Source organism: Pongo abelii, chromosome 16 (genome assembly GCF_028885655.2).
Source record: "Pongo abelii isolate AG06213 chromosome 16, NHGRI_mPonAbe1-v2.0_pri, whole genome shotgun sequence".
Taxonomy (NCBI): Eukaryota; Metazoa; Chordata; class Mammalia; order Primates; family Hominidae; genus Pongo; species Pongo abelii.
The window spans coordinates 27,478,678-27,506,447 of NC_072001.2; the positions used below are offsets into that span (position 1 = coordinate 27,478,678).

The 27,770-nt window shown below is 48.6% G+C and overlaps 1 protein-coding gene across 3 annotated transcripts in view; it reads left to right on the top strand.

Moving 5' to 3' along the window:
• Positions 1 to 27,770, top strand: part of ATP10A (ATPase phospholipid transporting 10A (putative)) — a 181,557-nt gene that overhangs the window by 137,148 nt on the left and 16,639 nt on the right. For all 3 annotated transcript variants that reach the window (XM_054531354.2, XM_024232734.3, XM_054531355.2), the window contains 7 exons: positions 1,130 to 1,382; positions 4,806 to 5,023; positions 6,281 to 6,475; positions 8,927 to 9,494; positions 14,891 to 14,994; positions 15,089 to 15,215; positions 21,052 to 21,236. In XM_054531354.2, the coding sequence (XP_054387329.1) occupies positions 1,130 to 1,382; positions 4,806 to 5,023; positions 6,281 to 6,475; positions 8,927 to 9,494; positions 14,891 to 14,994; positions 15,089 to 15,215; positions 21,052 to 21,236 (1,650 nt within the window). The remainder of the gene's footprint in view (positions 1 to 1,129; positions 1,383 to 4,805; positions 5,024 to 6,280; positions 6,476 to 8,926; positions 9,495 to 14,890; positions 14,995 to 15,088; positions 15,216 to 21,051; positions 21,237 to 27,770) is intronic.

Here is a 27,770-nt window from a genome sequence, read left to right on the forward strand (position 1 = left end):
ACAGACTTCTTTCAGATCCCACTAGTCCTTCCATACAGGTGCTTTTTGTCCTCCAGGATTTAGTTGAGGTTATCCACATTGCATTTATCTGCACTTGCTATTGTTACTATTATTATTAATTCGTGTGCCTCCCTGACACCTCCCAGTCAATGCCTTGCTATCTATGCCCAGAAAGGTCTGTAAAAGAGTGGGGAGGGTCCCAGAGTCCAGAGGACAAGGGGGCAGTGGGGTCACTACCAACCTTCCTGGGAACTGAGTGACCAGAGGACATTGGCTCAGCCTTTGCCTAGGAGGGAACCTTTGCTGTCTCTTATATGTGCATCATACAACAGGAAACAGTCTTATTTAACTGTCTAAATTAGTTTTTTAAATAAATGCAAATTTTGTTCTAGCCTTGAGTTGGGGCTGTAGTTGGCGTTTGATTAATGTACTTCACTTCCCAGGAGAACCCAGTTAGTCTGTGTGTGATATTCTGAGTCTGTAAACATTAGTTCAATACTGTTACTCTACAAAAACAAATGAGTAAGTAAACATTAATTTCGAGGAGAATTGTTCTTAAATTATGGAGGCATCACTGAATGTTTTTCTCAAAGCCTCTTTCCCTTTCCTCTGCATTGTACAAGAAGAGCACAGAATCACAAGGCCAGCATCTGAAAAAAGACTGTCTGTTGTGTTTGCACTGCCCCCTGAACTTGGGGTTGTATCCCTGGGAGATGGGAGCCCAGGGAAAGCCTGGGGGTCGAATGCCACCATGGAGTGTGGTGTGAGGTGACCTTGCTTATGAGGACTGACTGTGCCATGATTTTTTTTTCTCTTTTCTCTCTTTCCTGTCCTAGCCTGTCTCAAGCACAACTTGCTTGCTTCTATCCAAGCCATGGGTACCATACTTCCAGACACGATAGTGGATCCCTGCCCTGCAGCTGCTCCATAAGCTGTCCTAGTTTATTCTCTTTGCCAATACTCTAATACTTTTCCAATACTGACTCTAAACCAACCTATTTAAGCTCTCTTAAAGGTACAGTATAGTCCCTACTTTCTTGCGGTTGTAGTCATTTGTTATTTAAATAGATTAATTCCCCAGCTCCCTGGTCCTCATGGTCATTCATCCTGTGTGCCTTGTCTCTTCCAGGTTTTGATCCCAATTTCCTTATACGTTTCCATTGAAATTGTTAAAGCATGCCAAGTGTACTTCATTAACCAGGACATGCAGTTGTATGACGAAGAAACAGACTCGCAGCTGCAGTGCCGAGCTCTGAACATCACGGAAGACTTAGGGCAGATACAGTACATTTTCTCAGATAAAACTGGCACTTTGACAGAGAATAAGATGGTTTTCCGAAGATGCACTGTGTCTGGTGTAGAATATTCTCATGATGCAAATGGTGAGTCTGGGGGTGCGGGGCTCCCAACCCAGGCTGAACCAGAAAGCTGCCCTATCCAGAGCTGCTTGGAGACACACACACACACACACACACACACACACACACACACACACACACACACACACACACACACACACACACACACACACACACACACACACACACACACACACACACACACACACACACACACACACACACACACACACACACACACACACACACACACACACACACACACACACACACGCTTCAGGGATTACTGATTTTCAAGGGAGTATAAAGACGTGGCTGTCAGAGCAGCTCAGGTGCCTGAAGCTTGGTGCTGTTTATAGAGCAGGCACTGGCATGGCCGCCCGCCCTGTTCCTGCAGTGTCTGGGGTGCCAGGCGTCCGCCTAAGCGATCAGGCAAGCCACCCGCAAGGAGCTCACTCCCAAGGCATCTGGTCCCCTTGCTCTGCCACACCAAGGGACAGAGAGATGTCTCTGTTGTCACCCATCCATTTTCTAGTCATAAAATCCTCAGAAGGGCACTGGCTAATTCATGCTTCATTCTCTTCCCTGGAACAGTGTTCCTGGGAACTGGAAAGATGAATCACCTGACTCCCAATTATTGAAGCGGTCCCCACTCCCACCTCTCCCTTCCTTATCTGTGGCTGCCTCCTTCCAACCTGATGCCTCTGGGGAGACACCAGCTTCCGAAACCCAGGGTGTGACTTCAGCCAGCGCCCCACCCCGGTCAGGAGAGGGCACGGACCAGGGTCCCTGCCACCGCTGTGCCTGAGGCTGTAGCGCCCTGGGAGTGGGCACCCTGCACTGCAGCCTGGGGTCCATTTCCTGCCTGTAACAGAAACAGAGTCCATGCACAGAAACAGTAAATTAAAACCGGACAGAGGGAACGCAAGCGGGCATGACTAGGAAGCTGCTCTTTAGAAGGATTTGGTGGGAGGCATCTGTTGATTACCCGACACTTTTGTGAGATTTATAAAACCAAGGATTATCATGATAGCCACAGTCTTCCTCAAAACAAAATGAAAGCAGTCATAGTAAACAGAAGGCAGAGGAAATTACCCACTTTGTTTAAAGTTTTATTTGCCACCCAAAATAGATAATCAGTGACAGTACTCCATCCACTCGCCCGTCCTCCCTCCCACCAGCCTCCTTCGGCCTCCCCCTCCTCTCTTTTTCCCTTCTCCTACCCTCCTCTCCTCTCCCTCCTTCCTCCCCTTCCCCTCCCATAGTTTCTAAACCTGGTACAGCACAGTGCATTGTGTGCTCTTCTCAAAAACAGAACTCAGCAGAGTCCTGAGGGGATCAGAGACCCGGGCAGTCGGTTCTACAGCAGCCCTTAAAGCCAAGACCCAGTTTCAGATAGACACGAGGAATAGGTTTTGAGATCTGTTGCAGAGCCGGGTGACCAGAGGCAATAAGAATGTATTATACATTTCAAAATGACTGAGAGAGTAAATTTTAACTGTCTTACCAGAAAAACATGATAGGTGAGCAAAGTGACAGATTTGTTAATTAGCATGATTTAATCATGCCACATTGTACACATATATCAGAACATCACATTGCACCCCATAAATGTATGCAATGCTGATTTATCCATTAATAATAATAATACATTTAAAAGATAATAATAAAGTTGGAAGCTCAGGCTCCCTGGGGCAGGATCCCAACTAAGATTACAGAAAGATTCTGACAGTTGCCAAATGCTACCATAAAACCAGAGGGTTTCCTTGCCTCAAGACACAGGGAGCTTCCTGGTGATGAATGAAACCACATACATCTCAGCAGCGTGTTTTAGAGAAGTGCCTGGATCAGCTATTGACAGGCACCCAGGCAAGGAGCGTCATCAGCCAGTTATCTTATGATCTGACCTCTCCAGATCTCACTCATAAAGGAGTTCAGATGGACTCTGAGCCCCAAGCCCTGCTCACGTACCAGAACCGGCTGTGGAAGCCTTGGGTGTGCCCCCTGTGACAGCTTGGCCTGGTGACCTGGAGCTGGCTGGCTGTGCATGCCCAGGAGGGGGCATTACCTGCTCCTGGGCCTCATCTTCCCTGAGGGCATGGAAGGCATCCCTGGGGCCACTGCCTGTCAGAAACCACTTCAGAACACCAACACACCAGCCATGGCCCCCACAGCCTCTGAGGGAAGGAGGGGGCCCTGAAGGATGGCTCCATGGAGCTCCGGATGTGCGGGACCACTGCTGGAGGAGGGTGGGATGGGCCAGTCCACTTTCTTGGAGGCTGAAGCCCAGCCCCTCACCTCATGCTGGACAGAGTCATGTGTCCAGGTTTTGTGCGTCCTTGCTTACTTACGGTGCACTGGGCTGATGTCACCCGAGAGCTGGTGAGACATTTGCAGGGCGTCTGCTCCTGGAATTAGGATCTCCCTGAGTTGGAATCCTGGCATTGGCAAGTACTCGGCGTTGTGATGGTGGGCAGGTGACTTCCCCTTTTTTATCCCCATTTTTCTCATCTCTCACAGAGGGTCTGTTAAGAGATGTGCAGTATAGGGCCTGGTCCACGCGGCTGGCCAGCTCCATAAGTATCTCCTTCTCTGGCCTCTTGACAGGCCCCTGCTGCTTTGACTCAGCACCATGCCTGTGCTTGAAGTTCTGATTAAATGCTTGTTCTGATGAGTAATCCTCATGAATGGTCTCCATTTTGCTCATCCACGGTGAAACAAGCTGTCCTCCCTGGGCAAAACCCAGAAAACTGGTTCAGAACCACAGGTTAGCAAGAAGCCGCAGCGCAGGCATCTCTAAAGGGGATTTGCCCAGCGTTCACCAAGTCATGGGGAATTTGCTCAGCAGGGGCGCCTATAGGCTTTTGCGCAACATCATGGTCAAGATCATCTTGGATGGAGTTTCAAAGCTGAGTCCAAACCCTAGCTGTAGGGGTCCAAGCGTGCAATCTAGGAGTGTGAGCCCCCCTGTGCCATAGCATTTCATCCAGACAGGAGCAGACGGTGGCCACCGTCCATGTGGGCAAGGAGCTCAGCACCAGGTGAGCACTGTCATCCCAGCATGACTGGAAGGCCCGCCACCCTCTGTCCTGCCTCCCTCCCCCAGCCACCTGCCACCCTACCCCATGTACACCTAGGCTCTACCTGAAGAGACCGGCTGGACGTCAACCCGTTCCCCTTCCCCTAAGTCGTGCGACCTAAGAAAGCTCATTACGTTCTCTGAGATCAAAGTCAGTCTTCTCATCTGTGAAACAGAGTTGAGAATATCAACTTCCCCAGGTTGCAGCTGACTGAGAATGTTCTCTGTCCCTTGCTATTAGAGAGCGAGGGTGGTGAATCCTCTAGGGCTGCCCTGCTGGAAGCCTCGCAGAAACTAAAACACACTGAATGGGTTCTCTCCGCCCAGCCTTCCCCCATGATGCCTCACCCTCCGCCCTCTCCCCACAGCGCAGCGTCTGGCCAGGTACCAGGAGGCAGACTCGGAGGAGGAGGAGGTAGTGCCCAGAAGGGGCTCAGCGTCCCAGCGCGGCAGCATCGGGAGCCACCAGAGTGTCCGGATGGTGCACAGAACCCAGAGCACCAAGTCCCACCGGCGCACCGGCAGCCGGGCTGAGGCCAAGAGGGCCAGCATGCTGTCCAAGCACACGGCCTTCAGCAGCCCCATGGTGAGTGTACAGAGCCTCCTGCTAGGGCGCTGCCACATCTCTTCCCCATTTTCACCATCCCCCGCTCACGGAAGGTGTCTATATTTAATCCTACAAATACACTGTCGCTGGGCGGCTTGGCTCTACTCAGCAGAAGCTTTTCTGGCCAACACTTTCTCTCCACTGTTGTCTTTTCCAAGACACTGACATGGACCCTTTGCATGGCTTCTAAGGCTGGTTGATTGCTGGCAAGTCACCCAGAAAGGGTGACAAAGAGGAAGCCCGTGCTGCCAAATGAAGCAAATAAAACCTCAGGACAAGATGACAACCACTAAAAAGCAAAGCCAACCCCTCCCGAGGGAGTTTTAATTAGACGAGCCCAAATCCATAAAATACTTTCTGCCTGGCCTTGTCAGCCGCCAGACATTAATGGACCACCATCATCCAGCAGGGAGAGGTGCAGAAGTGAGCAATAACCTCTGAAAGAGCCTTTCACTTCTGAAATGTTTTACCAACGCAGCAGAGGGGATGAATCCCCCTTGCTTACTCTGTGGTAGCCTCATTCTCTCATGTGCTTCTAAACCCACAGAGAAGCTGCCATCTAAATAGGGCTGATTTAGAGTTTTGGACGCTGATTGGTGGGTTTCTACAGGGCCCCAGGAGTGGGGGCTGTCACGCTTGGCAGGAGGGAGGCTGCATTGGAACAATGTTTCCTGACAGCATCTTTCAATATGAGTCAAGAGTATTTAAAGTATTCAAACTTTCTCGTTTAGCAATTTAGCGATTCAGCCAAGGATTGCTACATATGGAAGTTTATCAGTGTGTAATTTACATCAGCAAAACTGAAAGAAATTTAAATATCCAGTGATAAAGGGATGGTCAAATAAATGATGACATGTCCATTTTCAAGTTGTTAAAATGTGTTTTTAAATAATTCTTAAAAGCCTTGAAAAGTTCAGACAATTAATAATGTTTTGGAGAAAATGGAAACCACCAATATGTATATAAAATATTTTGATTATGTAAAATTTAAATGTAGAGCAAAAAGACTAGAGGGCAATGCTGACGCATGTTTTTCACAAAGTGGATAGAAGCTATGTATATTTTGTGCAATTAAAATTGTAAGTAATTTACAATTATAAAATGACATATATGTATATGAGAGATGAAGTTCTGTTTACAGCTTATAATAAAATCAAAGTACCTTAAATAGTCACGCCCCACGATCCTCAGCAGGCTACTGGGTGGGACTCACTGCCAGCCTCCCTTTCTCCCCAGGAGAAGGACATCACGCCCGACCCAAAGCTGCTGGAGAAGGTGAGTGAGTGTGACAAGAGCCTAGCCGTGGTGAGGCACCGGGAGCACCCGCTGGCCCACCTCTCGCCCGAGCTGTCTGACGTCTTTGATTTCTTCATCGCACTCACCATCTGCAACACAGTCGTCGTCACGTCCCCGGATCAGCCACGAACGAAGGCAAGTTCTGGAGGGTCCCTGAGCTTGACCTTGACCTTCTGCACTGCGGGCCATGGTTGTCAGTCCTCCTGAGGGCAGGCGCCCTTCCCTTTCCTGCAGCAAGCGCTCTTAGCACATCGTGACCTAAGGGGGATGCAGTGGGGTGCTTCATACTGGGCAAAACAGTGCTTGTGGTTCTGCAGCATTGGCCCCGGGCTGCAGTGAGCAGGGGCTATGGTTGGCGCCAAGTGGAAGGCGACAGCCCACCAGAGATGACTTCTGAGCCTGGGAGGGGAGGGACACAGGGCAGCCAGCCAGGCCAGCCTCAGGTAGGCAGGTGGGTGTGTGGAGGCCCTGCCTGCCTGGGTCCTTCCTTTGCTGCCTGTCCTGGGGCAGGGCGGGAGGGAGGCTGCCCAGAACAACCTCCCCGAGCCTCAAGGCCCCATATCCACACAGGAGAGAGGACAAGACAGGTCGGGGGCCCAGCTTCTGGGACAAGGAGCTTGCACATGGACCCTGACTCTACCAGCCATGCAGCTGGAGACACATTGGCCTCCTCCCTGTGCCTGGGGTGCCTGCCTGGGCCGTGGGGCCATGGGGAGGATTTATGGGACATTGAAGCTTGTTCTTCAATGAAAAGCGGTCGAGAATCGATCAGAGGCTACTTAGGATACTAGAAATATAGCAATGCTCAAATTGGTTTTGGTTCAGTCTGACATTAAGGTTTTCTCCTGAGAGAGGAAAGGTTGCACGTGTGAAAGCTCCTTTATCACCCAGTGCACCCCAGAAAGCCCTGCAGTGGGCTAGGCAGTGTAGGCAGCATGGAAGCGTGATATGCATATGGAACCAGGCAGTTTTGAATGTTGAATGGGGTGGGTGTGTGTCATAGACTTCCCAGCCCCCGACTCTCCCAGGATCCCTTCCCAGCCTCCTGGGTCTGCCCCTCCAGCAGGTCCCTCAGCAGGCGATGTGGGGTGAACAAGGTGACCCGTATTTTCTCTGCTGTGGCAGCATGTCTGGCAGTACCTGGGCCCAGTGACTCCCAAGTGGACAGGCCTGCCACTCAGAGACCAGCAGGCTTGAGGCTTATGCCAGCAGCCCTGGGCTGGAGCTGCTTCCCGAAGCCGCAGTTCATCTCCTGGCTGCCTCAGCATCTCCCATCTGGCCTCTGGGCTCTGTTCCCAGCATTAAAAACCCTTCTGGTGTGTATCCCTGCAGAAGTGCCCCTTTTCTGGGCTAGACCCTGACTGACAGATGTTAAATGAAGGGTGAGAGATGGCAGCGTCATTGAGGCTTGTGCTGAAGGTTACACAGCTTGAGTTCCACCTAGGGAACAGCCTATCAATCACTCACACTCAGGCTGCAGGTGAACATGTCTCTGGGTGCATTTCTGTTCCCACATATTGGTTGGTGAGCGCCACCTTCGAGGACATTTGGAGCCAGCAGGGATTGCTGTGCAGGTGCCTGTGTCTCCCAGCTGGCTATGTAGCATATTTAAAATCATAGCAAAACCAAAGGAAAAGCACCTGTATCAAAATCTGGCTCTATGCACCTTGCTTTACCAAACACCTGATTTTTCTGGAGGCTGTTACTGTAATTCACAACTTAGGATGCGATGGTAAAATTGCAGTTTTAAGAATTGCCAATTCAGTATTTTGATTGTTTTGACATTTGCTCTTTCAATAAAGAGCAAGAAAAAAGCGTGGTTCTGTTGCTGTATCATTGAGCTTTTTGAAACTTTAACAATTGTGTGTGTGTGTGTAATTCATTTTGTTTCTTACTGTGTGGTTAAAATATTGTTTCAATGTTTGGGATCCTCAATTTGTCAATGTATTTAATGCGCTTAGAATGATTATTTGGGGACTGGAAATGTGATTTGTATATTAAGTTTTTATAGATATAATTCAAAGGAAGTATAAACTGATGTGGTTTGTTAAGTGGCTTTTTAATTGGAAAAAAAATGCCCAGTTTTGTGCCAGGCAATGGGGAGCCTGCTCCCCTGAGCTGTTTTTTGCAAAGCAAGGGGCATTGTAGTGCAGGGACAGCCCAGACGAAGCCTGCAGATGCCACCAGCTGCAACTCCCCTGCATACATCCAGGCCTCACTGATGGGCCCTCGGCAATCACGTTCTGAAAGAATCTTGCATAACCTTTGATTAAGAGAAGTGGAAGAGGCCGACGGACTATCTCAAGGAAGGAGTACTGTCTCTGCTTGCAATTTCTTTTTTTTTATATTATTATACTTTAAGTTTTAGGATACATGTGCACAACATGTTTATTGCAGCACTATTCTGCTTGCAATTTCAATGCATGCCTGAAATCTGGGAAATGGGAAATCTGTGCTCTGAGACCCCGGTGGGGAAGTCGAGGTCATTGTTCCTCCAAGTGCCTGGAGCATCCTGTGGGAACCAGGGTGGGGCCTCTGGGGGACATAGCAGTTCCCTCACCTGCTTTCTGACCATTTCTCTTGCAGGTGAGGGTGAGGTTTGAGCTGAAGTCTCCCGTGAAGACGATAGAAGACTTCCTGCGGAGGTTCACACCCAGCTGCCTGACCTCAGGCTGCAGCAGCATCGGGAGCCTGGCCACCAACAAGTCCAACCACAAGTTGGGCTCCAGCTTCCTGTCCACCCCGTCCAGCGACGGCATGCTTCTCAGGCTGGAGGAGAGGCTGGGCCAGCCCACCTCGGCCATCGCCAGCAACGGCTACAGCAGCCAGGCGGACAACTGGGCCTCGGAGCTTGCTCAGGAGCAGGAGTCAGAGCGCGAGCTGCGGTACGAGGCGGAGAGCCCGGATGAGGCGGCACTGGTGTATGCAGCCAGAGCCTACAACTGCGTGCTTGTGGAGCGGCTGCACGACCAAGTGTCAGTGGAGCTGCCCCACCTGGGCAGGCTCACCTTCGAGCTCCTGCACACACTGGGTTTCGATTCCATCCGCAAGAGGATGTCAGTGGTGATCCGGCACCCGCTTACCGATGAGATCAACGTCTACACCAAGGGGGCCGACTCAGTGGTCATGGATCTCCTGCAGCCCTGCTCTTCAGGTACCCCCACCCCTGCCCAGCTGCACCCCAGCTTGGGGGAGGAAGTCCTGAGAAATATCCCCACCCAATTCCTTCTCTTGAGTAAAGCGATTTTCATTAATCCTTTTCCAAAAGAAGTGCCCATTGGAGGATTGCATGGGTTTCTTCAGATCACTGTTTGCCTGTTTGAAGGGTTTGGAATAGGAAGTATTCAGGGGGCTTCCATGCCTGCACACCCCCACCTCCAAGAACTGGGGGGTCAGAGGATACTTGAAGAGTGTCAGGTTTTAAATTTGAACAATGAAGGTTGAGAATCTAGACTAGTAGCTCTAGAAAGTTCTTCCTGCCCTGTGGACCTGGTGCAGCTGAGAGATCCAGGCCACAGTTTATGGGGCTAACTTGGGCCACAGTGGGGGCTCAGGAAGTAAGGGATGCTGGCCTCGCCCAATGCCCTCTGTTCTCGCACTTGGGAGGGGAAGGGCCGAGCCCCCCTCATAAAGGGAACCTGGCCACCCACCTCTCCCTCTGTGCTCAGAGGACGGAGGAGTGCAGCCTCACCTTCGGGGAACTGAACTGAGTGGAGGTGAGAATGCTGCAGGAGCCTAGGGGCCCCACTGAGGCTCTACAGCCTGCCACAGGCTTCCTCTTTGCTGCACCTTGGAAGCACCTCTGGGCAGCAGCTGCTGGGAAATGCTATAAGCCAGATGCTCCCTTCTGGAGCTCCGAGTTGGAGCTAGGGAGTACTTTACCTCCCACTGGCCTTTCTTGCCAGCATCTCAGTGCCTCAGGAGAGGACCCCGGCACAGAAGCCCAGGACCACTCATGATGGAGAATTGGATGGGAGGAAGAGCTTCATACAGGAAACCCACGTCCCCATCACAGAGGTGTGACCTCCAAAAGGCAGCTGAGCTAAATCTGCAAATGTGTGTCTGAGAGGAGTTTGGATGACCTTCCACGATGATGACCACCGCAGGGCGAGATCTTCCCTTTCTCCCGCTGCAGTGCCTATGCCTTGGAGTCAGCAAAGAATCCAATTCATGGACAGATTTTGAGTTCTAGGAAGCTTCTTCTGAAAATCGATTCTTGTTTACATCCACACAAAAGAAAAACATAAATAGCATAAATAGGGCAATTATCTGAGTGATTTCATTCTACAGCAAAAAAATTTCTCTGTCTTATTCCACAGCCTTGGGTTCAAGACAACATAAGGGGCCCTGGGCTTCAGACTTCACAGCATGACGGGTGATGTCTAAGGGGAAGGCATGGAGTGGCCCTGGCATGTGGGGTCTGCCCAGCGCTGGCAGGCGAGGCCTGTCCCTTCCTGTAGAGCAGGGAGCCCTGTGAGCTGTGCGAGGAAGGCCGCAGCGCTTGCCAGGCTTGTACTTTGCTGGCAACATATTTTTTTACATGAGTAAAAACCTCAAAAGCAGAACACACACAAAAAGAACTGCTGTCACTAAGTCTCACTAATACCATCAGCCATCATTTCATAAAAGAAGGACCACATTTCACACTCCACCCCATCCCCCCAAAAAAATTACCAAGGATATCCCAGAAAACTGGATGCCTTTCAATTGAATGAATTTAACATCATGACCTCACTCTTCTACCCCTGCTTTTCTGGTGACTTCCCAGAGTGGATAGAGCATTGTCAGGAGGCAGGACCCCCCCTGCCTGTTCACTAGCAGGCGCCGAGGGCCATGGCAGAAGGAACAGTAGTGGCCTGGCTTCCAGAGGCCCCCGAGTGAGCCAGGGATTTCCTCGTTTGTCTGCAAGTCAGGAAGGCACCTGATGCCGGTTACAAGACAATCCACATTGTTCTCCTCCGACTCAGAATCAAACTCACAGTTGGGGTGGGGGAGCCCCTGCCCAGGCCGGGGAGCCTCTCAGGTCTGGTATCGTCAGCGTGGCTTTGCTGTGGGTCTCAGTAAGGGAGCTTCCCATAACCAGGTAACTGCAGATAAGAAAAAGAACCTCAAATCCATGGCATCATGGAAGGGCCAGGTAATGACATTGTCACAACTCTCACCTTATCAAAACCATGACATTGATAGGAAAAGTTAATCAAGGGCTTGTGTTGATCTCCGCCTTCCCCTGGGAATTTCCAAGCAGTGCACGAAGTCAGGTTTGGATAGGGAATATCTACGTGTCAACACTGGGCAGGTTAAGGTTCAGAAAGTTCAAAGACCCCAGCAGTTTCCCAAGAGAATGACTACAGGAGGGCCCTGGAGGCCCCTCAAAGTTACCCACCTGTGACCACCTGCCCTTATGCACAGATCGTTCGCCTTTTACTTGGGGAGCAGTGGAGGGGTGTGAATAGGTGCAGACTCATTACAGAGGGCTCACTGTGCCTGGGAATTGCTCTGCCTGTGTAAATCAACTTATCACCTGTGTGTAGGTGACAAACTGAGGAGGGCACAGAGGTGTCCCACTCCAGACTTAATCTGATGCCCTCTTCAGAGGGCTGGAAACACTTTCACCAGAAGAGGCCCCAGTTGGCTGAGCAGATAGTGGATGTGACTATTATATCAGCAGGACGGGGCCATGGCTTACCTGCCCTGGCAGGTGTGGTGTCAGGCAACAAGCAGGGACTCCATGCCAACCCATTCCCACAGATCTCTGTTCAAATCCCAGGTCTACACTTACTGGCTGGGATAACCCTGGACGAGTTACTCACTCTGTGCCTCAGTTTCCCATCTACAAAGGAAATCACAGTGCCTACCTCTCACAGGAAGTCCCCACACGAGCCCCTAGCTCAGTGCCTGCTGTTACATTGATGCCCAGCATCCACTTGGTACCTTTCCCAAGTCTCTGGCTCCTTCTCGTTAAGATCCACTTGCTTGTGCTTTGGTGGCGTTGCTACTTGTAGTGGTCTTTAAGGCGTAAACCTCAGGCCACTCTGCCTTCTCCCAGAGCAAGGACAGAGAGTTGGCCGTAGCCCACTGCCTAGTGTGCGCCTCACACATTGATACCACGCAGTAATCAGTACATATTTTTTGCATGATGAGTACATGCAAGTACAAGCAGGGACTGCACATTAGTTTACCATGTTAATAAGATAACTACTTATTGGGGAAATATCGCTTGTAAAGCTTAGAAGAAATGGAAATATCACTTGCAGCAATTTTAAAGCACGTGGTAAAATCATGAAGAGAGGCTACCCTCATCCCTCTGAGGGCCTCTCTGTGGGTCTGCAAGCACCACTGGCCAGCTGTCTCCTGGTGGGAACATCAGGTGCAGCCCACTACCAGGTGCAGCTGTCTCGGCCCTGCTGTGTCTGGGGTCAGTGGGCACTGGAGTCATCTTCGCAGACTGCACCTGGAGCTGTGCCCCTAAGCCCCCTGCTCCTGCCCCGACCCAGATGCAGCCTCAGGGTCCTGCAGCACAGAGCTCTCAACTGTCCCTGCCCAGCAGGGGGCGCCGGGCAGCACTGGTCCCACTCCTGCAGGTGGTGTCATGCCTCACCCAAGGAGCTGAGTTCTAGGCACAGAATTCCTCCTGTCACCATAGGGAGACAAGACACACACGACTTGGGTGGCTGTGGAATATCAGAAAGAAGGGGCTAATATTGCATGACCATTGCCTAAAATGCAGGGTGAAAATTGCCATGCCTTCAGCTTGAAATCAGCCACCCCCAGCATCACTTCAGCAAGTGGAGAAGAGCAGGGCTGACTGAATGCCTCTGGGGATCCACACTTTTGTTCCCCAGTACATTCTCCTTCAGAGGTTCCCCCAGCTCCTCAGTGATAGTCTCCTTGGAGCTGGAGTTCTTCCCATCCTCTCCTACCCTCCATCAGAGTGTAGACCGATCCCAGCCTCCACAAGGGCTCCACCCTCCAAAGCCCAGCCTCAGTTTTCCGCAGTGACTGCCCAGTGGTAGGTGCGGCAGGACATGTAAGGGAAAAGTCACCCAGGAACGAGGGGCAGATCTCGCCAGAAAGGGCACAGGTGTGTGTCCATGTCTGCAGGAGAGGACGACGGGCTCAGCCACTTCTGCCTGGCAGGGCCACGTGCTCCCTGTCACTAGGCCCTGTGCGGATGGCCCTGCACAGAAACACCCCATTGTCCACCTGAGAAGCAGACACCTGTGGGGCCACCTCCTCGTCTGGGGCACCCAGGATCCCGAGTGGCCCATCCTCCCTCCGTGGGCTCAGTTCATTTCGTTTTGGAGAGTGGTTAATCTCAGTGTCACACCCGGTACCACCGCACGTCCCAGTGCACGCCACATGTCGCCTCTCCCCAGGACAATGGGACAGCTTTATCATGAGTATTTCAATTCCAAAGCCCCTCAGTTAGGCACGGCTTTGCTCAAGGAACAATCTGATTCTGGGAAAAGGTTATCTGCATCTTCTAAGAGTGTTACCACCATACCAGGAATACAAAGATGAGTCTGAGCATCATCCTTTCAGGAAATGTAAATACCTAAAGCAAAGGATTCTAGAGCAACTGTTTTTCTTCCCCATTATCAACTCCATAAAGAGTCTTTTCTGACTTTTTTTTCTATTGTCCCCTCATGGCCTTTAAATAACATAGATATGCTGTGTATCTGTTTATGTTCTATATGTGTACTTAGACTTTGTTTAGAAAAGAGTAAGATTCTTCCACCTCCAAGAACGAGTGATCACTCCCTTGAAGGCTCTGTCACCCCCGTGGAGAATGCAGCATGGTCGGGCATGTAAAAGGGTCTCTTACCAGGTCCTCTTTGTCAGGCGGTGGACTTAGATTAGTAGATAATCCTTCCTGGGCCACGGGCCTCATGACTGGTCAGTAGTGTTGCCAGATTTCACAAACAATATATATAGAATGTCCAGTTAAACTTGAATTTCAGACAAACAAATCATTTTTTAAGTAAAAGTATGTCCTATGCCATATTTAGACATCGTTTGTTATATCTGGCAACGCTACTTGTAAGGATCCTACTGTTCTGAGGATAGAAAGTGTGCTTCCCATTAAGTAAGACTTTTCATTAACAGCAAGAACGTGAGCCTCCATTTAATAGGCTGGGCAAAAGGATGCCAAATGACTTTTGATGTAGTTTTTACTTTCATGAGCTTATTTCAACAAAGGGTGTTAGAAACAGCCAAACATCAGCCGGCGCAGTGGCTCACATCTGTAATCCCAGCACTTTGGGAGGCCGAGGCGGGTGGATGATTTGAGCCCAGGAGTTCGTGACCAGCCTGGGCAACATGGCAAAACCCTGTCTCTATGAAAAAATAAAATAAAATAAACAGCCAAACATTTGCATATTGATGAGATTATTTTTTAAACATAACAGCTCATTTTTGCATTGAATTCTGTATGAAAACTTGTGCTCTATTCGCAAGTAACGAACAGACGTGGGGTAAATCTCGGAGTGTCTGAAGATCATTCCGCAGGCACCAGTTCTTACCCATGTTTCTGCTTATTCTCCAACATAGTTGACGCCAGAGGGAGGCATCAAAAAAAGATTCGGAGCAAAACTCAGAATTACCTCAACCTGTATGCGGCAGAAGGCCTGCGCACCTTGTGCATCGCCAAGAGGGTGAGTGGGGGCGGCTTCGCGAGGGTGCACGTGCAGGTGGCCGCCCCACAGTGAGCAGTGCCCGGTACGGCACTCAACAATGTGTCTTCCATAGGTTCTGAGTAAAGAAGAGTATGCCTGCTGGTTGCAAAGCCACCTAGAAGCCGAATCCTCCCTGGAAAACAGTGAGGAGCTTCTCTTCCAGTCTGCCATTCGCCTGGAGACCAACCTGCACTTGTTAGGTAATTAACTTGAGAGCCGCATGCCTAAGGGCAGTGTGGAGTTTGCAGGGATGGCCCTGGAGGGGTGAGCGCTCTTGTCAGCGGCTGCTCCGCAGGCTGGCCTTGGTTAGGGAGCCGCCTGGCAGGATGCTGGCACAGCTGAGGCAGGAGGGTGCTTGCCTGAATCTTCTCCTAGTCTCATTTCTGTGAGGCGCACATGCTGCCCGCCAGGCACCCCAAGATAGCAGCTGCCATGCTTCCCCTTAACCTGCTTTCCCACCAAAGATAGAGCCAAGGAGTGAGATTTCTGACAGTTGGGGGTTGAAAGAATTTTCCCCTCGGGAAACAGGGAAACTTTTGGGACCCAGAAACTGACTGCTGCATTTTGCATCTTAGGAACGTTTCACAGATTCGAGGTGAATGAAAAGAAAATGGGCTCATTTTTACTGAAATATGTCCACATTTCCAACTGTGTTCATCTTGGTACTTAATAAATACTAACTAGTATTAGTGATAAATGAAGGTATTTATTATGTTAATGCTTGCTTTAATACTTAAAATATTTATTTTCCTATTTTATTAAAGCATTCATTAAATAGCCAAGCCATTGTATACATGCTCTGTGTGTCCTTGAAGAGCTGGTGTTGAGGATGCTGCACCCCCACCTCCATCCCAGGTGTTGTGAGTCAGGTGGCACTTCTTGAGCACAAAGCCCTGGGGAGTTCATCTTCACTTAACACTAAAAGGCGGTGTTCACTTGCCCTCTTTTTCTAGGCAGAGGAGTTGGGATAGCTATATATTTACATCTACATCTCTAGTATAATACATAGTTAAGGTTTGCATTTAATAGCATAATGTACACTAGGCATAACATATATCTGCACACATTTTATATATTGTTTGCCCACAGTATCTTATAGGAGGCCACGCATTACTCAGAAAGCCCCGGGATCCAGGGGCCCAGTGGCACCATGAGCGGCAGCCCTGGATGTGAATTAAATGGAACACCTGAGAAATGGCTGTGCCTGTTTTAGGCCCCGAAGTTTTGGCTTTCTAAAGCAGGGCTGCTGTCGTCTGGACTGACTGGGCTTCCCCGGAAGACAGTATTGTGCAGGCCTGTGGGGCAGGAGGCATCTGCTGGTTGTCCCAGACGTGCCCGCCCAGCCTCACTGACCAGTCTGGTTTTTAACCCTTCACTGTGGGGCACCTTCCCCAGGCAGCAGCTTTTTCCCTGGACAGCACTAACTTCCCAAATGGAGGGAACTTGGCCCTCCAGTGCCTTTTCACAGTGCTTGCTGGTTCTGCCCCCTGGAGTAATGCAGACAGAATCTCCTCCCTTTTCCACGTGATGAAACCTTGACTATTTGGAGACATGGCTGTGAGTCCCAGGCTACCCCTTCTCCATATTCCCTGCTCTCAGAGCCCAGGAGCCCTGACTCGGTTGTCCAGCCCTGCTCTGCCACTGCAAGCTGGTCATGCAGGCTGGTCGTGCAGGCTGATCGGGCAGCCTGGGGCAAGTGGCTCAATCCTTTCTGCATCCAAGTTCTGCTCTGTGGTAATCCCAGTGTTTCGGGCTCCTGTGAGGGTGAAAGGAAGGGATGACGGGAGGCACTGAGTGTGGCACAGGCACAGGGCCCGGCACTGAGTGGTTGTGTGGTGATGAGTCTCCTGGTTGGTGCTTTCACACCGTTTCCACCCAGCTGGCCTCTCCTCTGCAGGCTTTCTCTGGTGATCGTGCATCGGTCACCTCTCTTGGCCCAGATGCTGCAGCTCTGTTAACATATCCTAAGTTGTTAATGGCCCCTTGCGGCACCCGAGGCTCATGGTGAACTTGAGATCCAGTCATCTTCTTAGGCCTTTTTCATGGGGATTTCTTGCTTGGATTCTATAATTTTTACTTGGGCAACTGTGTGAAGATCTAAAATCAGAGTTTTCTACCAATCCCCTGTTCCACTTCCTTTGATTGGAGTAGGGATCCTGGTCATCAGCGTTTCTCCAAACCAATTCCACCACGTCCCACTGTCATCCTCAGGTGGATTCCTTACCTCCAGGTGCACATGAGGATGGCTCTGAGATGTGTCAGTGATGGAACTCCTGGGTTGCCAACATGGGTGCCAGCCGTGCACTGGAGCCTGCTCACGCCTGCTGGCAGAGCTCGTGGATACATTTTGAAGAATTTTGCAGTAGCCCACATAAATGTTCAGGAATCTCACGTCGCCTTTTGATGCTATGTTAGTAGATTGAAGTCCCCCAAGGTGGGAGTATTTACACCACAGAAATGAGCAAATGCAGTAAATCGACCTTCCTCCCACAGACCGGTTGTTAACCACTTACCGTCTCCTGCTACCTGGTATGTTTATGTTTCAAATGACGAGGCCTGAGCTGGAGAGTATGAGAGCCACCCACCACCTTAGTGTTCACACAGCTCAAACGCGGGCACTGTGTTCCAGCTCCTCAGCTTCATTGAGAAAAGTGAAGCCAGCCACTTATATTTTTACTATTCCAAAGCCAAATCTTTTCATGAAGGTGCTTTTTTTTTTGCTTTGAGACAGGGTCTTACTCTGTCACCTGGGCTGGAGTGCAGTGGTGTGATCACAGCACATTGTGAGCTCAAATTTCTGGGCTCTAGTGGTCCTCCCGCCTCAGCCTCCTGAGGAGCTGGGACCACAGGTGTGTGCCACCAGGCCCAGATGAATTTTTACTTTTTTTGGTAGAGACAGGGTCTCACTCAGGCTTGTCTCGACCTCCTGGTTTAACGTGATCCTCCTGCCTCAGCCTGCCTAAGTGCTGGGATTACAGGCACGTGCCCCTGCACCAGGCCCAGGTGCTTATCTTAAATAGCATCAGAGAACCATACATAACTATCTTCAGCAGAAAGGATCTCCATTCTCTCCATGCTCTTGAAATTTTCTTTTCCTTAATGCTCTGGGCAGGAACCTAAATTCAAAGGATACTCTTGCTCATTTTCCCCGGCGTCCTTGCTAGTTTCTCTAAATGTCTAAAACTTCCTCATTGGTGAAATCCTTTCCCCTCCCATTCAAAGCTGTGTGGCACCAAGCACAGTGACGCTGGGCTCTGCACACTACCAACTCCTGAGTTATGATACTCAGAAATGCCAGGCCTTCCAGAGGGTCAGGTCGTAAAGACAGTGGCATTTACTCAGAGTCACATAAATTATATCACAAACAAGTACCCTGGAAAGCTGAAGAAAGCCACTGTGCCCCAAATCATCTTGAAAGGCTGCTCCCTGCAGGCACTCTTTCCTCTGCCATGTTTCATGCGGAGGTGGGGGTCCCTGCCATAACTCCTTTTTCAGTTTAATGTTATTCTGCACCTGACTCAGGCTCACACCTTATAAAGGTGAGTGTCGGTGGCATGACCCAGTGGGAGGCCCATGAGTTTGACCAATTAGCTCCTGAACTAAGGAGGTTCTGTTTTCAAGGTGTTAACTTTTCCCTGTGAAACAGCAGACACCCTCCATACTGGAGTTTCCGGCAAGGCCTTCCCTGCTTTCTTTCTTGGCAGACATTTGACTGAGAGACTCTAGCTCAGCAGCTGGGATACAAAGGTAGGAGGCACAAGGTCCTTGAGGCAGGAAGTTGCCATTTAGAGAAGAGTGGGCAACTGCTTGGGTTATGTTTCAAGCACTGCAGTGGAAGCGTTATCCTGGAAAATTGTCAGTAATCCATCAAGGTTAGCCATTATTAGTCTTACTCTATAATCATTATTACTGTCGTTAAGTATGAATGAATTACTATGAACACACAGAGGAAGGCAAGCCCATCCCTCTATCTTCCCCAGACATCAAGAAACCTGTCACAGTACAAGTGACACTCAGGATGAGCCAGGGACACGGGCCGCACACAGTCTGTCCCCCTGCTAGAGCCCAAGGGCCAGGGTAGGGGAGCGAAGCTAAGGTCAGATGTCCTCCCGGCGCCCGGGTGGCTGGGCATGTGCTCGCAGGGAGCACAGAGTGTGACCTGGCTTTCTTCCTGAGCAGGTCTTAAGCTCCACACGCTGCGTGGTCTTCCCAGGGTACTCAGGTTGTAAGGTTCAGAGCAGAGTGCAGTATGGGTGCAATGTTCCCTCCTCCTTTCTGGAACCTCCCCAAGTTCGCACATCACCTTCCAGTACATCCCCTACATGGGAGCTAGGCCCAGGCTACGTGAGCTGGAAGACAGCAGATCAGCCACTTGCCCCTGAGGGGGTCTTCTGGGGTGCTGGTGATGTTCTGCCCCGAGCTCAGGGCTGGTGACACTGGTATGTGACTTGTGAAAGTGTATCAAAGGAATATTTAAGAAATGTACACTTGTGTGTTTACTGTACCTCAGTTCTACCTTCCCCTCCCCATGCCTTCCGTCCCGTCATTCTAGAAGAAGGGGTAAGGGTGGCTTAGTTCGTTTGTTCTGCTGTCACACAATACCACAGACTGGGGGCTTAAGCCACAGACATTTACTTCTTACAGTTTTGGAGGCTAAAAGTCCAAGATCAAGGCTCTAACAGCTCGTAATGTCTGATGAGGGATCTCCTCCTGGTTTGCAGACGGCGCCTCCTTGCGGTGTTCTCACACAACGGGGAGATTGAGAAATCACCTCTCCAATGCCTATTTATTTATTTATTTCTTGAGACAGAGTCTCGCTCTGTCACCCAGGCTGGAGTGCAGTGGCATGATCTCAGCTCACTGCAACCTCCACCTCCTGGGTTCAAGCAATTCTGCCTCAACCTGCCGAGCAGCTGGGATTACAGGCACCCACTACCATGCCCAGGTAATTTTTGTATTTTTAGTAGAAACAGGGTTTCACCACGTTGACCAGGTTGGTCTGGAACTCCACGGCCTCCTAAAGTGTTGGGATTACAGGTGTGAGCCACCGCGCCCAGCCCCAGTGCCTCTTTTTATAAGGACACTGATCACATCACTGGAGCCCCATCCTCATGACCTCATCTGAACTTAATTACCTCCTGCAGGCCCCACATCCTAATACTACCACATTGGGGATTAGCGCTCCCTTCTATGGATCTGGGGGACACAAACGGTCAGTCCATAGCAGCATCCCAGCACAGGGCACAGCATGGTGTAGAGCAGTAAAGGAGCCTCAGTCAGGGCTCAAACCCAGGGACCGGGGGCTGCAGCTCACTTCCAGAATGGGGAAGACAGAAACCATCTCACCAAGATGTAAACAGATCTTAAAAAAAAAAAAAAAAATCTGAGGCAGGCCTAAGCACATTTCCGCAGTCAATAGTACATTTTTCCCAACATACTGAGACCAAAAAGGCAAAACCTGCCTCTCGACTTCTTTATGTTTGTGGAAAAAGCATATTTCAGATAATCTTGGTTTCAAGAAATAATGGGCTTGCCTGTGAAGTCTGTTTCTATAGTGACTAGTAATAAGCATTGTTGAGACTGGACATTCTGAATTTCATTGACCAGAAGCTTTGTATGGGATGGGCAATTTTTAAGACTATATTTTTATCCCTCCAAATATCGTCATTCCCAATACCTTCCCATACGTTTTGCTTTCAGGTTATCTGTAAAGTTACAAGTTAGAAAAAGTTGAGGTACTTTGGTGTAAGTACACGTAATTATGCTCAGTGACTCACAGTTATTCCTACGCACTCTCGACTGAGTCACATCGACAGAGCTGTCAAAAGTGTCCACCACTGTCCTGAAATGGTCCCACAAGGGACTTCCTGACACTACATGGCAGACAACTGGCAGCCCAGCCCCAGGCAAGGCCCAGGCAACGGGGGCTGTACCAGTGCCTGCCTTTGGTGTATCTAGTGCATGCCATTTGCACCCCAGCAGGATTGGGGGGCACGTGAGAAGCGGGTTCGCTCACACTGCTGTGCATTTGACCAGGTGCCACTGGGATTGAAGACCGCCTGCAGGACGGAGTCCCTGAAACTATTTCTAAATTGCGTCAAGCGGGCCTGCAGATTTGGGTTCTCACTGGTGACAAACAAGAAACAGCCGTCAACATTGCGTATGCCTGCAAACTGCTGGACCATGATGAGGAGGTCATCACCCTGAACGCCACGTCCCAGGTAGGTGGGTTTCAAGTGGCTCTGCTTCTTTCCCCTGGGGTGGCCCATGTTTATCGTGGCCCCCTTGGCAGAGACTCACATTCCTGGCAGCTGCTGTGAGAAGGAACTCACCCTCTGCGTTCGGGTTTAGGACGTGCATGTTATTGCCTTGGAAGAGGTGAAGTTTGCTGGAATTTCTTAGTACCAAAGGAATGCACATCTGGGCTTTATTGATACAAAGTTCAGCCTGCTTTCTCCTGACATACTGTCCAAGTCATCAAAGAACTTTCTTGTGAGGTCCCATGTGCTTCCACAGTGGAGCCAGGGCAGTGGTCCATTTAGCACTGGCCACCTCAGGACCACTGCAGGCACTGAGGACTTCTTTATCCAGTCAGATTTGTCTGTTTAAATCCCCAAGTCTGTGGGGAGTAGCTACTTCATATACTGCCCTGGTCTGGGCTCTGAGTCCCCGCAGAAGTTCCCACTCAAAACTTCTTGCGCCGGCTTTCAGGCTTCTTGAATGGAGCAGGGAACCGTCTTGCTGTGGCTGATCTGCTCCTCCCCAGTGTGGCCAAAGCCACCACAGTCTCTCTGGGGCTCACACTCAGACTCCCCCCAGCCCCCTTAGGTCCACACCTGCACCATCAGCTGTCAGGACCTTGGGACTTTGTCGCTTGGGAGTACCCCTTTCTGAGATGGCCTTGGTGGGAGCATTCCTGATCCGTGAGTTATTGCAGCAGCCCCCACTCATCTCCTGGCCTCTAGGGCCTCTCACTCCATCTGTAAGTGTAGGAAAGGCTGCCTGCTAAGCCCTGTTGTCCGCATTGTACAGACGCCACTGTGACCCTCGCACCTTGTTCCATTAGATTCTATGATCCAGATTCCCACCATTCCCAGTCCTTTCTTCACGGCCACGCCGGCCGGGGCGCCCCCTTCCTCTCACATCTATGCAAGGTCATCCTGCTTCAGAGCCTGTGCCTTCACCAGGGCCTTTTTTTTTTTTAAGTGACCTCTTTCTCCAAGAAAGTTTGGGAATTTATACTAAAGGTTGACCTAATGACCTGGTCATTGCTTTTATTTATTTATTTATAATTAGCATACAGTAAAATTGGCTTTTTTTGGTTATACACTTACGTGAATTTTAACACATGCATAGATCTGTATAACCACCGCCCTATCCACGGTCCAGGAGAGTTCCATCATCCCCAGAAAGTCTGCCGTGCTACCGCTGTGCAATTGTAACTTCCCTCCTTTTCTAACCTCTGGAAGCCACCAATCTGTTCTCCAGAACTACAGTTTTGTCTTTTCCAGATGTCAAGTAAACAGTATACTCCAGTGTGTAACTTTCAGAGCCTGGCTTCTGTCACTCAGCATAACACCTTTGAGATTCACCTGAGCTGTTGCATGAACCAGTAGTATATTTCTCCTTGATGCTGAGTAATTTCCACTAACACCAGATTTTGCATATCCATTCACTCAGTGAAGAACGTTTTAGTTGTTTCTGGTTGTTGACAATCATAAACTGCACTTCTATAAATGTGTGTATATGAACATGTTTTCATTTCTTTAAATACCTAGGTCAGATGTGAGTGTGTCTAAGTTTATGAGAAGCTGCCAGACACCAGCCTGCTTTTCAAAGTGCTGTATTACTTCGCTCAGTGTCTTTTCCAGCACTTCGCATTGTCATTGATTTTTTTTCTGCTAGCCTCTCTAATGGGTGTGTAGTGGTATCTTGTTATGGTTTTAATTTGCATTTCACTAGTGTCTAATGAAGTTGAACATCTTTCCATGTGCTTATTTTCCATTCAAATATCCTCTTGGATGAATTGTCTAGTCAAGTATTTTTCCATTTTCTAATTGGGTTGTTTTCTTAATGTTCAGTTTTGAGAATTCTTTATGTTTTCTGTATGTAAGTCCTTTGTTGGCTGTGTGATTTGCATGTATTTCATCCCTATCTTCTTTATTTTTTAATATTGTCTTTCACAAAAGCTTTTAGTTTTGATAAATTTTTATTCTTGTTAAATTTAATTTTTATTTTATTATTTTTTTTTTTGGAGATGAGGTCTCACTCTGTTACCCGGGCTGGAGTGCAGTGGCGCCATCGCAACTCACTACAGCCTCAACCTCCCAGGCTCAAGGCATCCTCCTGCCTCAGCATCCCTAGTACCTGGGACCACAGGAGCGCACAAGCATACCTGGCTAATTTTTTATTTTTTTAAGAGATGGGATGTCCCCACATTGCCCAGGCTGGAGTTCAAAATCCTGAACTCAAGCGATCATCCTGCCTCGGTCTCTCAAAGTGCTGAGATTACAGACTTGAGCCACTGTGCCTGGTCTGATTGGTCATTTTTTTTTAAATTTTATGAATCATGCATTTGGTGTCATGTCTAAGATGTGCCTAATTATGAATATTTTCTCCTATGTTTTATTCTAAAAGCATTACACGTTAACATCTTATCTATAGATGCAGTCTATTTTGGGTCACATTTCATGAAAGATGTGAGGGTTAGGTTAGACTTCATCTTTCCACATGTGGCTGCCCAGTTCCTCCAGTGCCATTTGTTGAAAGCATCTTTTTCTGGTTGAAAGCATCTTTGTCAAAAATTAGTTAGTTATATTTGTGTGGGTTTGTTTCTAGACTTTCTGTTCTGTTCCATTCATTTGTTTGTCTGTCCCTTCACCAATACGATATGTATTGATTCATTGTAGTAGTTTGATTACTGTAGTTTTTTATAAGTCTTAAAAATTGGTAGTGTTATTCCTCCAACTTTATTCTATTTCAAAATTGTTTTGGCTAGTCTTCTTATTTGTTGCCTTCATATATTAATTTTAAATTAATTTTTCTGTACAGAAATTCCTGCTGGAACTTTTATTTGAATTTTGTTAAATTTATAAATCAATTTGGGAAGCATTGATATTTTTATTATGTTGATCTTCCATTCTGTAAACATGGTATATCTCTACATTTTTTAGGTCTTCTTTTTTTTTTATCAGCATTTTATAGTTTTCAGCATACACATCATATATTTTGTTAGACACATACCCAAGCACCGATGCTCCTCAACTTATGATGGGGTTATGTCCCAATAAACCCATCATAGGTCAAAAATACCATAAGTTGAAAATGTATTTAATACCCCAAAAGACCCATCCAGAAGTTGAAAATTTGTAAGTTGAACCATTGTAAGTCAGGGACCATCTGTACAACGTTTTTTGTAGGTTTTGTAAGTAGTATTTTTAAATTTTTATTTTCCATCTGTTTATAGTACAGTTGACCCTTGAACACATAGGGGTTAGGGATACCAATCCCTCCATGTAGTCAAAAATCCACATATAACTTTTGACTCTCCAAAAACTTAACTACTCATAGCCTACTGTTGACCAGAAGCCTTACTGATAACAAATAGTCAATTACAACATATTCTATATATTGTATGTATTATATGCTGTATTCTTACAATAAAGTAAGCTAGAGGAAAGAAAATGTTATTAAGAAAATCTTAAGGAAGAGAAAATGTATTTACCATTCATTAAGTGAAAGCGGATCTTCACTGGCTCTTTCCTTGGTCGTGTCTATTCTGCCATTGAGCCCATCCAGAGAGTTTTCAAAAATAAACTTTATATATAGAATTGTTTCAAATTTAGAAGAAAACTGTGAGGATAGTACAGACTTATTTCTCATATATGCCATACATAATTTATTCTGTTACTGATCTTACATTAGCCTGGTACATTTATTACATTAAGGAGCCAATGTTGATGCATCATTACTTTCTAAAGTTCATACATTGCCTTAGTTTTTACCTAGTGCCCTTTTTCTGTTCTGGGATCCCATCCAGAACACCACATTACATTTTGTCATCATGCCTCCTTACACTCTTCTTGGCTGTGACACTTCGGTAAACTTTCTTTATTTTTAATCATTTTGACCATTTTGAAGAGTGCTGGCCAGGTATTTTGTAGAATGTCCCTACGGTGGGATTTGTCTGATGTTTTTCTTATCACTAAAGTGGAGCTAAGGGTTTTAGGGAGGACAGCTACAAAGATCAAGTGCCATTTTCATCATATCCTATCAAGGGTACATGCTGTCAACACCATGTCAGTGTTGGGGTTGACCTTTTAGTCACTGTACTCTTTGCCTCTTCCCATACTGAATTCTTCCGAAGGAAGTCACTGTGCACAGCTCACAGTTGAGGGTGTGGAGTTATAGTTTTCTCCTTGAGGGCAGAGTATCTACATAGATGATTTAGAATCCAGTGAGCTTTTTATTTCAGTTAATGTATTTCTGTCTCAAATTTCTATTTGGTTCTCCGAAATATCTTCCTTCTTTTTGGCCAAGACTTTCTGTCTCTCTGTTCATTTCCAGCATGTTCAATCTTACTTCTTGGAACATTTGGATAATGGCTGTTTTTATCTTTGTCGATAATGTCAGTATCTGTGTCATCTTGATGTTGGCTTCTGTGGATTGTCTTTTTCCACAGAGTTAAGACTTTCCTGGTTCTTTGTATGCTAAGAAGTTTTGGATTGTATCATGTGCATTTTGAATATTATGTTATGACACTGGCCATTTTTAATTTCTATGCAGAATGTGGATTTTTTTAAGCAGGTGATCAACCCTTTGGGGTTTGGGCTGTGAGCTCTGGGTGTTGGTTTCAAAGGCAGATATGTTTATAAGACCTAGTCTTGCATTTTTGCCCTCCAGAGGTCACCTTGGAACTTGGGTGGCAGTCTGTTGCAGAGTTTGCCTCTCAAAGGCTTTGTTATGGGTGAGCCCAGGAATTCATAAACAACATTATGGGGTCAGTTAGCCAAGCTTCTCTTTCTTTACAATTTTTCCAGCGCCTCTGGTTCCCCAAGAATCCCCTTTTCAGTCTTCTGGCAGGAAAGCTGGAGTGCGTCACCTTCTTCTTCCCATATTTCCTGCCCTTCCCCTGCGTCCAGCGCCAAGTGGGGGCAGAATAGAAGACAGAGCACCACAGGCTCTGATGGAAAGGAGGGTCTAGCTCCCTTGGAGCCTGCGGCAGCAGACAGTTCTGCCACTGCCATTCCTGCACAGCCACGGTAGCAAAATTGCCTGGGACTGAGTTCAAAATAATAGACGAAAAAGAATAAATAAAATTGGAGACTTCCTCATCTTCTCAGAGCATTGGGAACCCCCTTTTCACTCCTCAAGCCAGAGCTAGAAGGTGTCTCCTGGAGCTCTCTCTGTCCCTGCCTTGGAGCCCACGTCCAGGTTCCCTGGTGCCTTGGGCTAAGTCAGGGGCTACCAGAGTAACAGTGACATACCCACCACCCATTCAGTGTCCTTAGCACACTTGTCTCCTCTCCCAGTCCGTCGGCTGCTACTCACTCTCAGAGCTCCGCAGTAGTCAGCCTATGCGTCCTGCCCGCATGCCGGCTACAGTCAGTGGGAGCAGCGGGATGAAGGAGGAGTCTCCACTGCTGTGCGAGTCCAGGGAGCTCATGGAGTTCCTGTGATGGCATCCTGCATTCTCCTCAAGGCCTTCCCCAGTTACTGCCGTATCCCACCCCATGCCCTGGAAGCAAAGCTCTCCCTCTCCTGTCCATCTCCACACTTACGCACGTCCTGGTTGGTGATTTGCTGCAGCCATGAGTGTGTGTGCATCAACTGTCTGTTGCCCCTACGGCAGTAACTGTGTCTTTTCAGTCTTCTTTTCTCTAGTCTGGCTTCGTTTTCTGAATACAAAGGATCCTCAGTAAGAGTGTGTTGAACACAGCTGGATTTCCGTGTTGTGTTGCAGGGCACTGGTCACTGACCCAGCAGACTCACCGTCTGCAGAGGATCGGGAGCTGCTCAAGCTCCCCAGAGCGTGTTTGTTCCTGGAGACGGTGGTCCCTCCTGTGCCTCCAGCTCCTGCCCCTGATCCCTAGTGCTGCTACCACCGTAGGTTTTCCTCCTCTCTCTGGAATCCAGATCAAATTTTGCCTATTAAAAGCTTCCGTAATTGTGCTTTTAATCTGTTTTTCTTTTCCTGAAGGAATTGGAGAACTTAGGGAGGATACTGAAAATTGCATTTCTTTAGGGGCTAATCATAACAAAGCCTTTTGCAGAGCTTTGTGTCCTGCAGTTGGTCCTCGGTGGGTTAGGTAAGGGCCTCTGAGAACTATCAAGAAGTACATGGAGGGCCTTCAGTCTAACTATCCAGCAATTTCACAATAATACAGTACGGCCTCCCAAAGTGAAGATGGTCCATTCCAACCTCTGCACTGTATCATGGGCGATCAAGTAAGATCTTAGAGAAACCTAGACCAGTTCAGTCTCTTTTTTTTTGAGACATAGTCTCGCTCTGTCGCCCAGGCCGGAGTGCAGTGGCACGATCTCGGCTTACTGCAAGCTCCGCCTCCCAGGTTCATGCCATTCTCCTGCCTCAGCCTTCCGAGTAGCTGGGACTACAGGCGCCCACCACCACGCCTGGCTAATTTTTTGTGTTTTTAGTAGAGACGGGGTTTCACCGTGTTAGCCAGGATGGTCTTGATCTCCTGACCTCGTGATCCGCCCGCCCCGGCCTCCCAAAGTGCTGGGATTACAGGCGT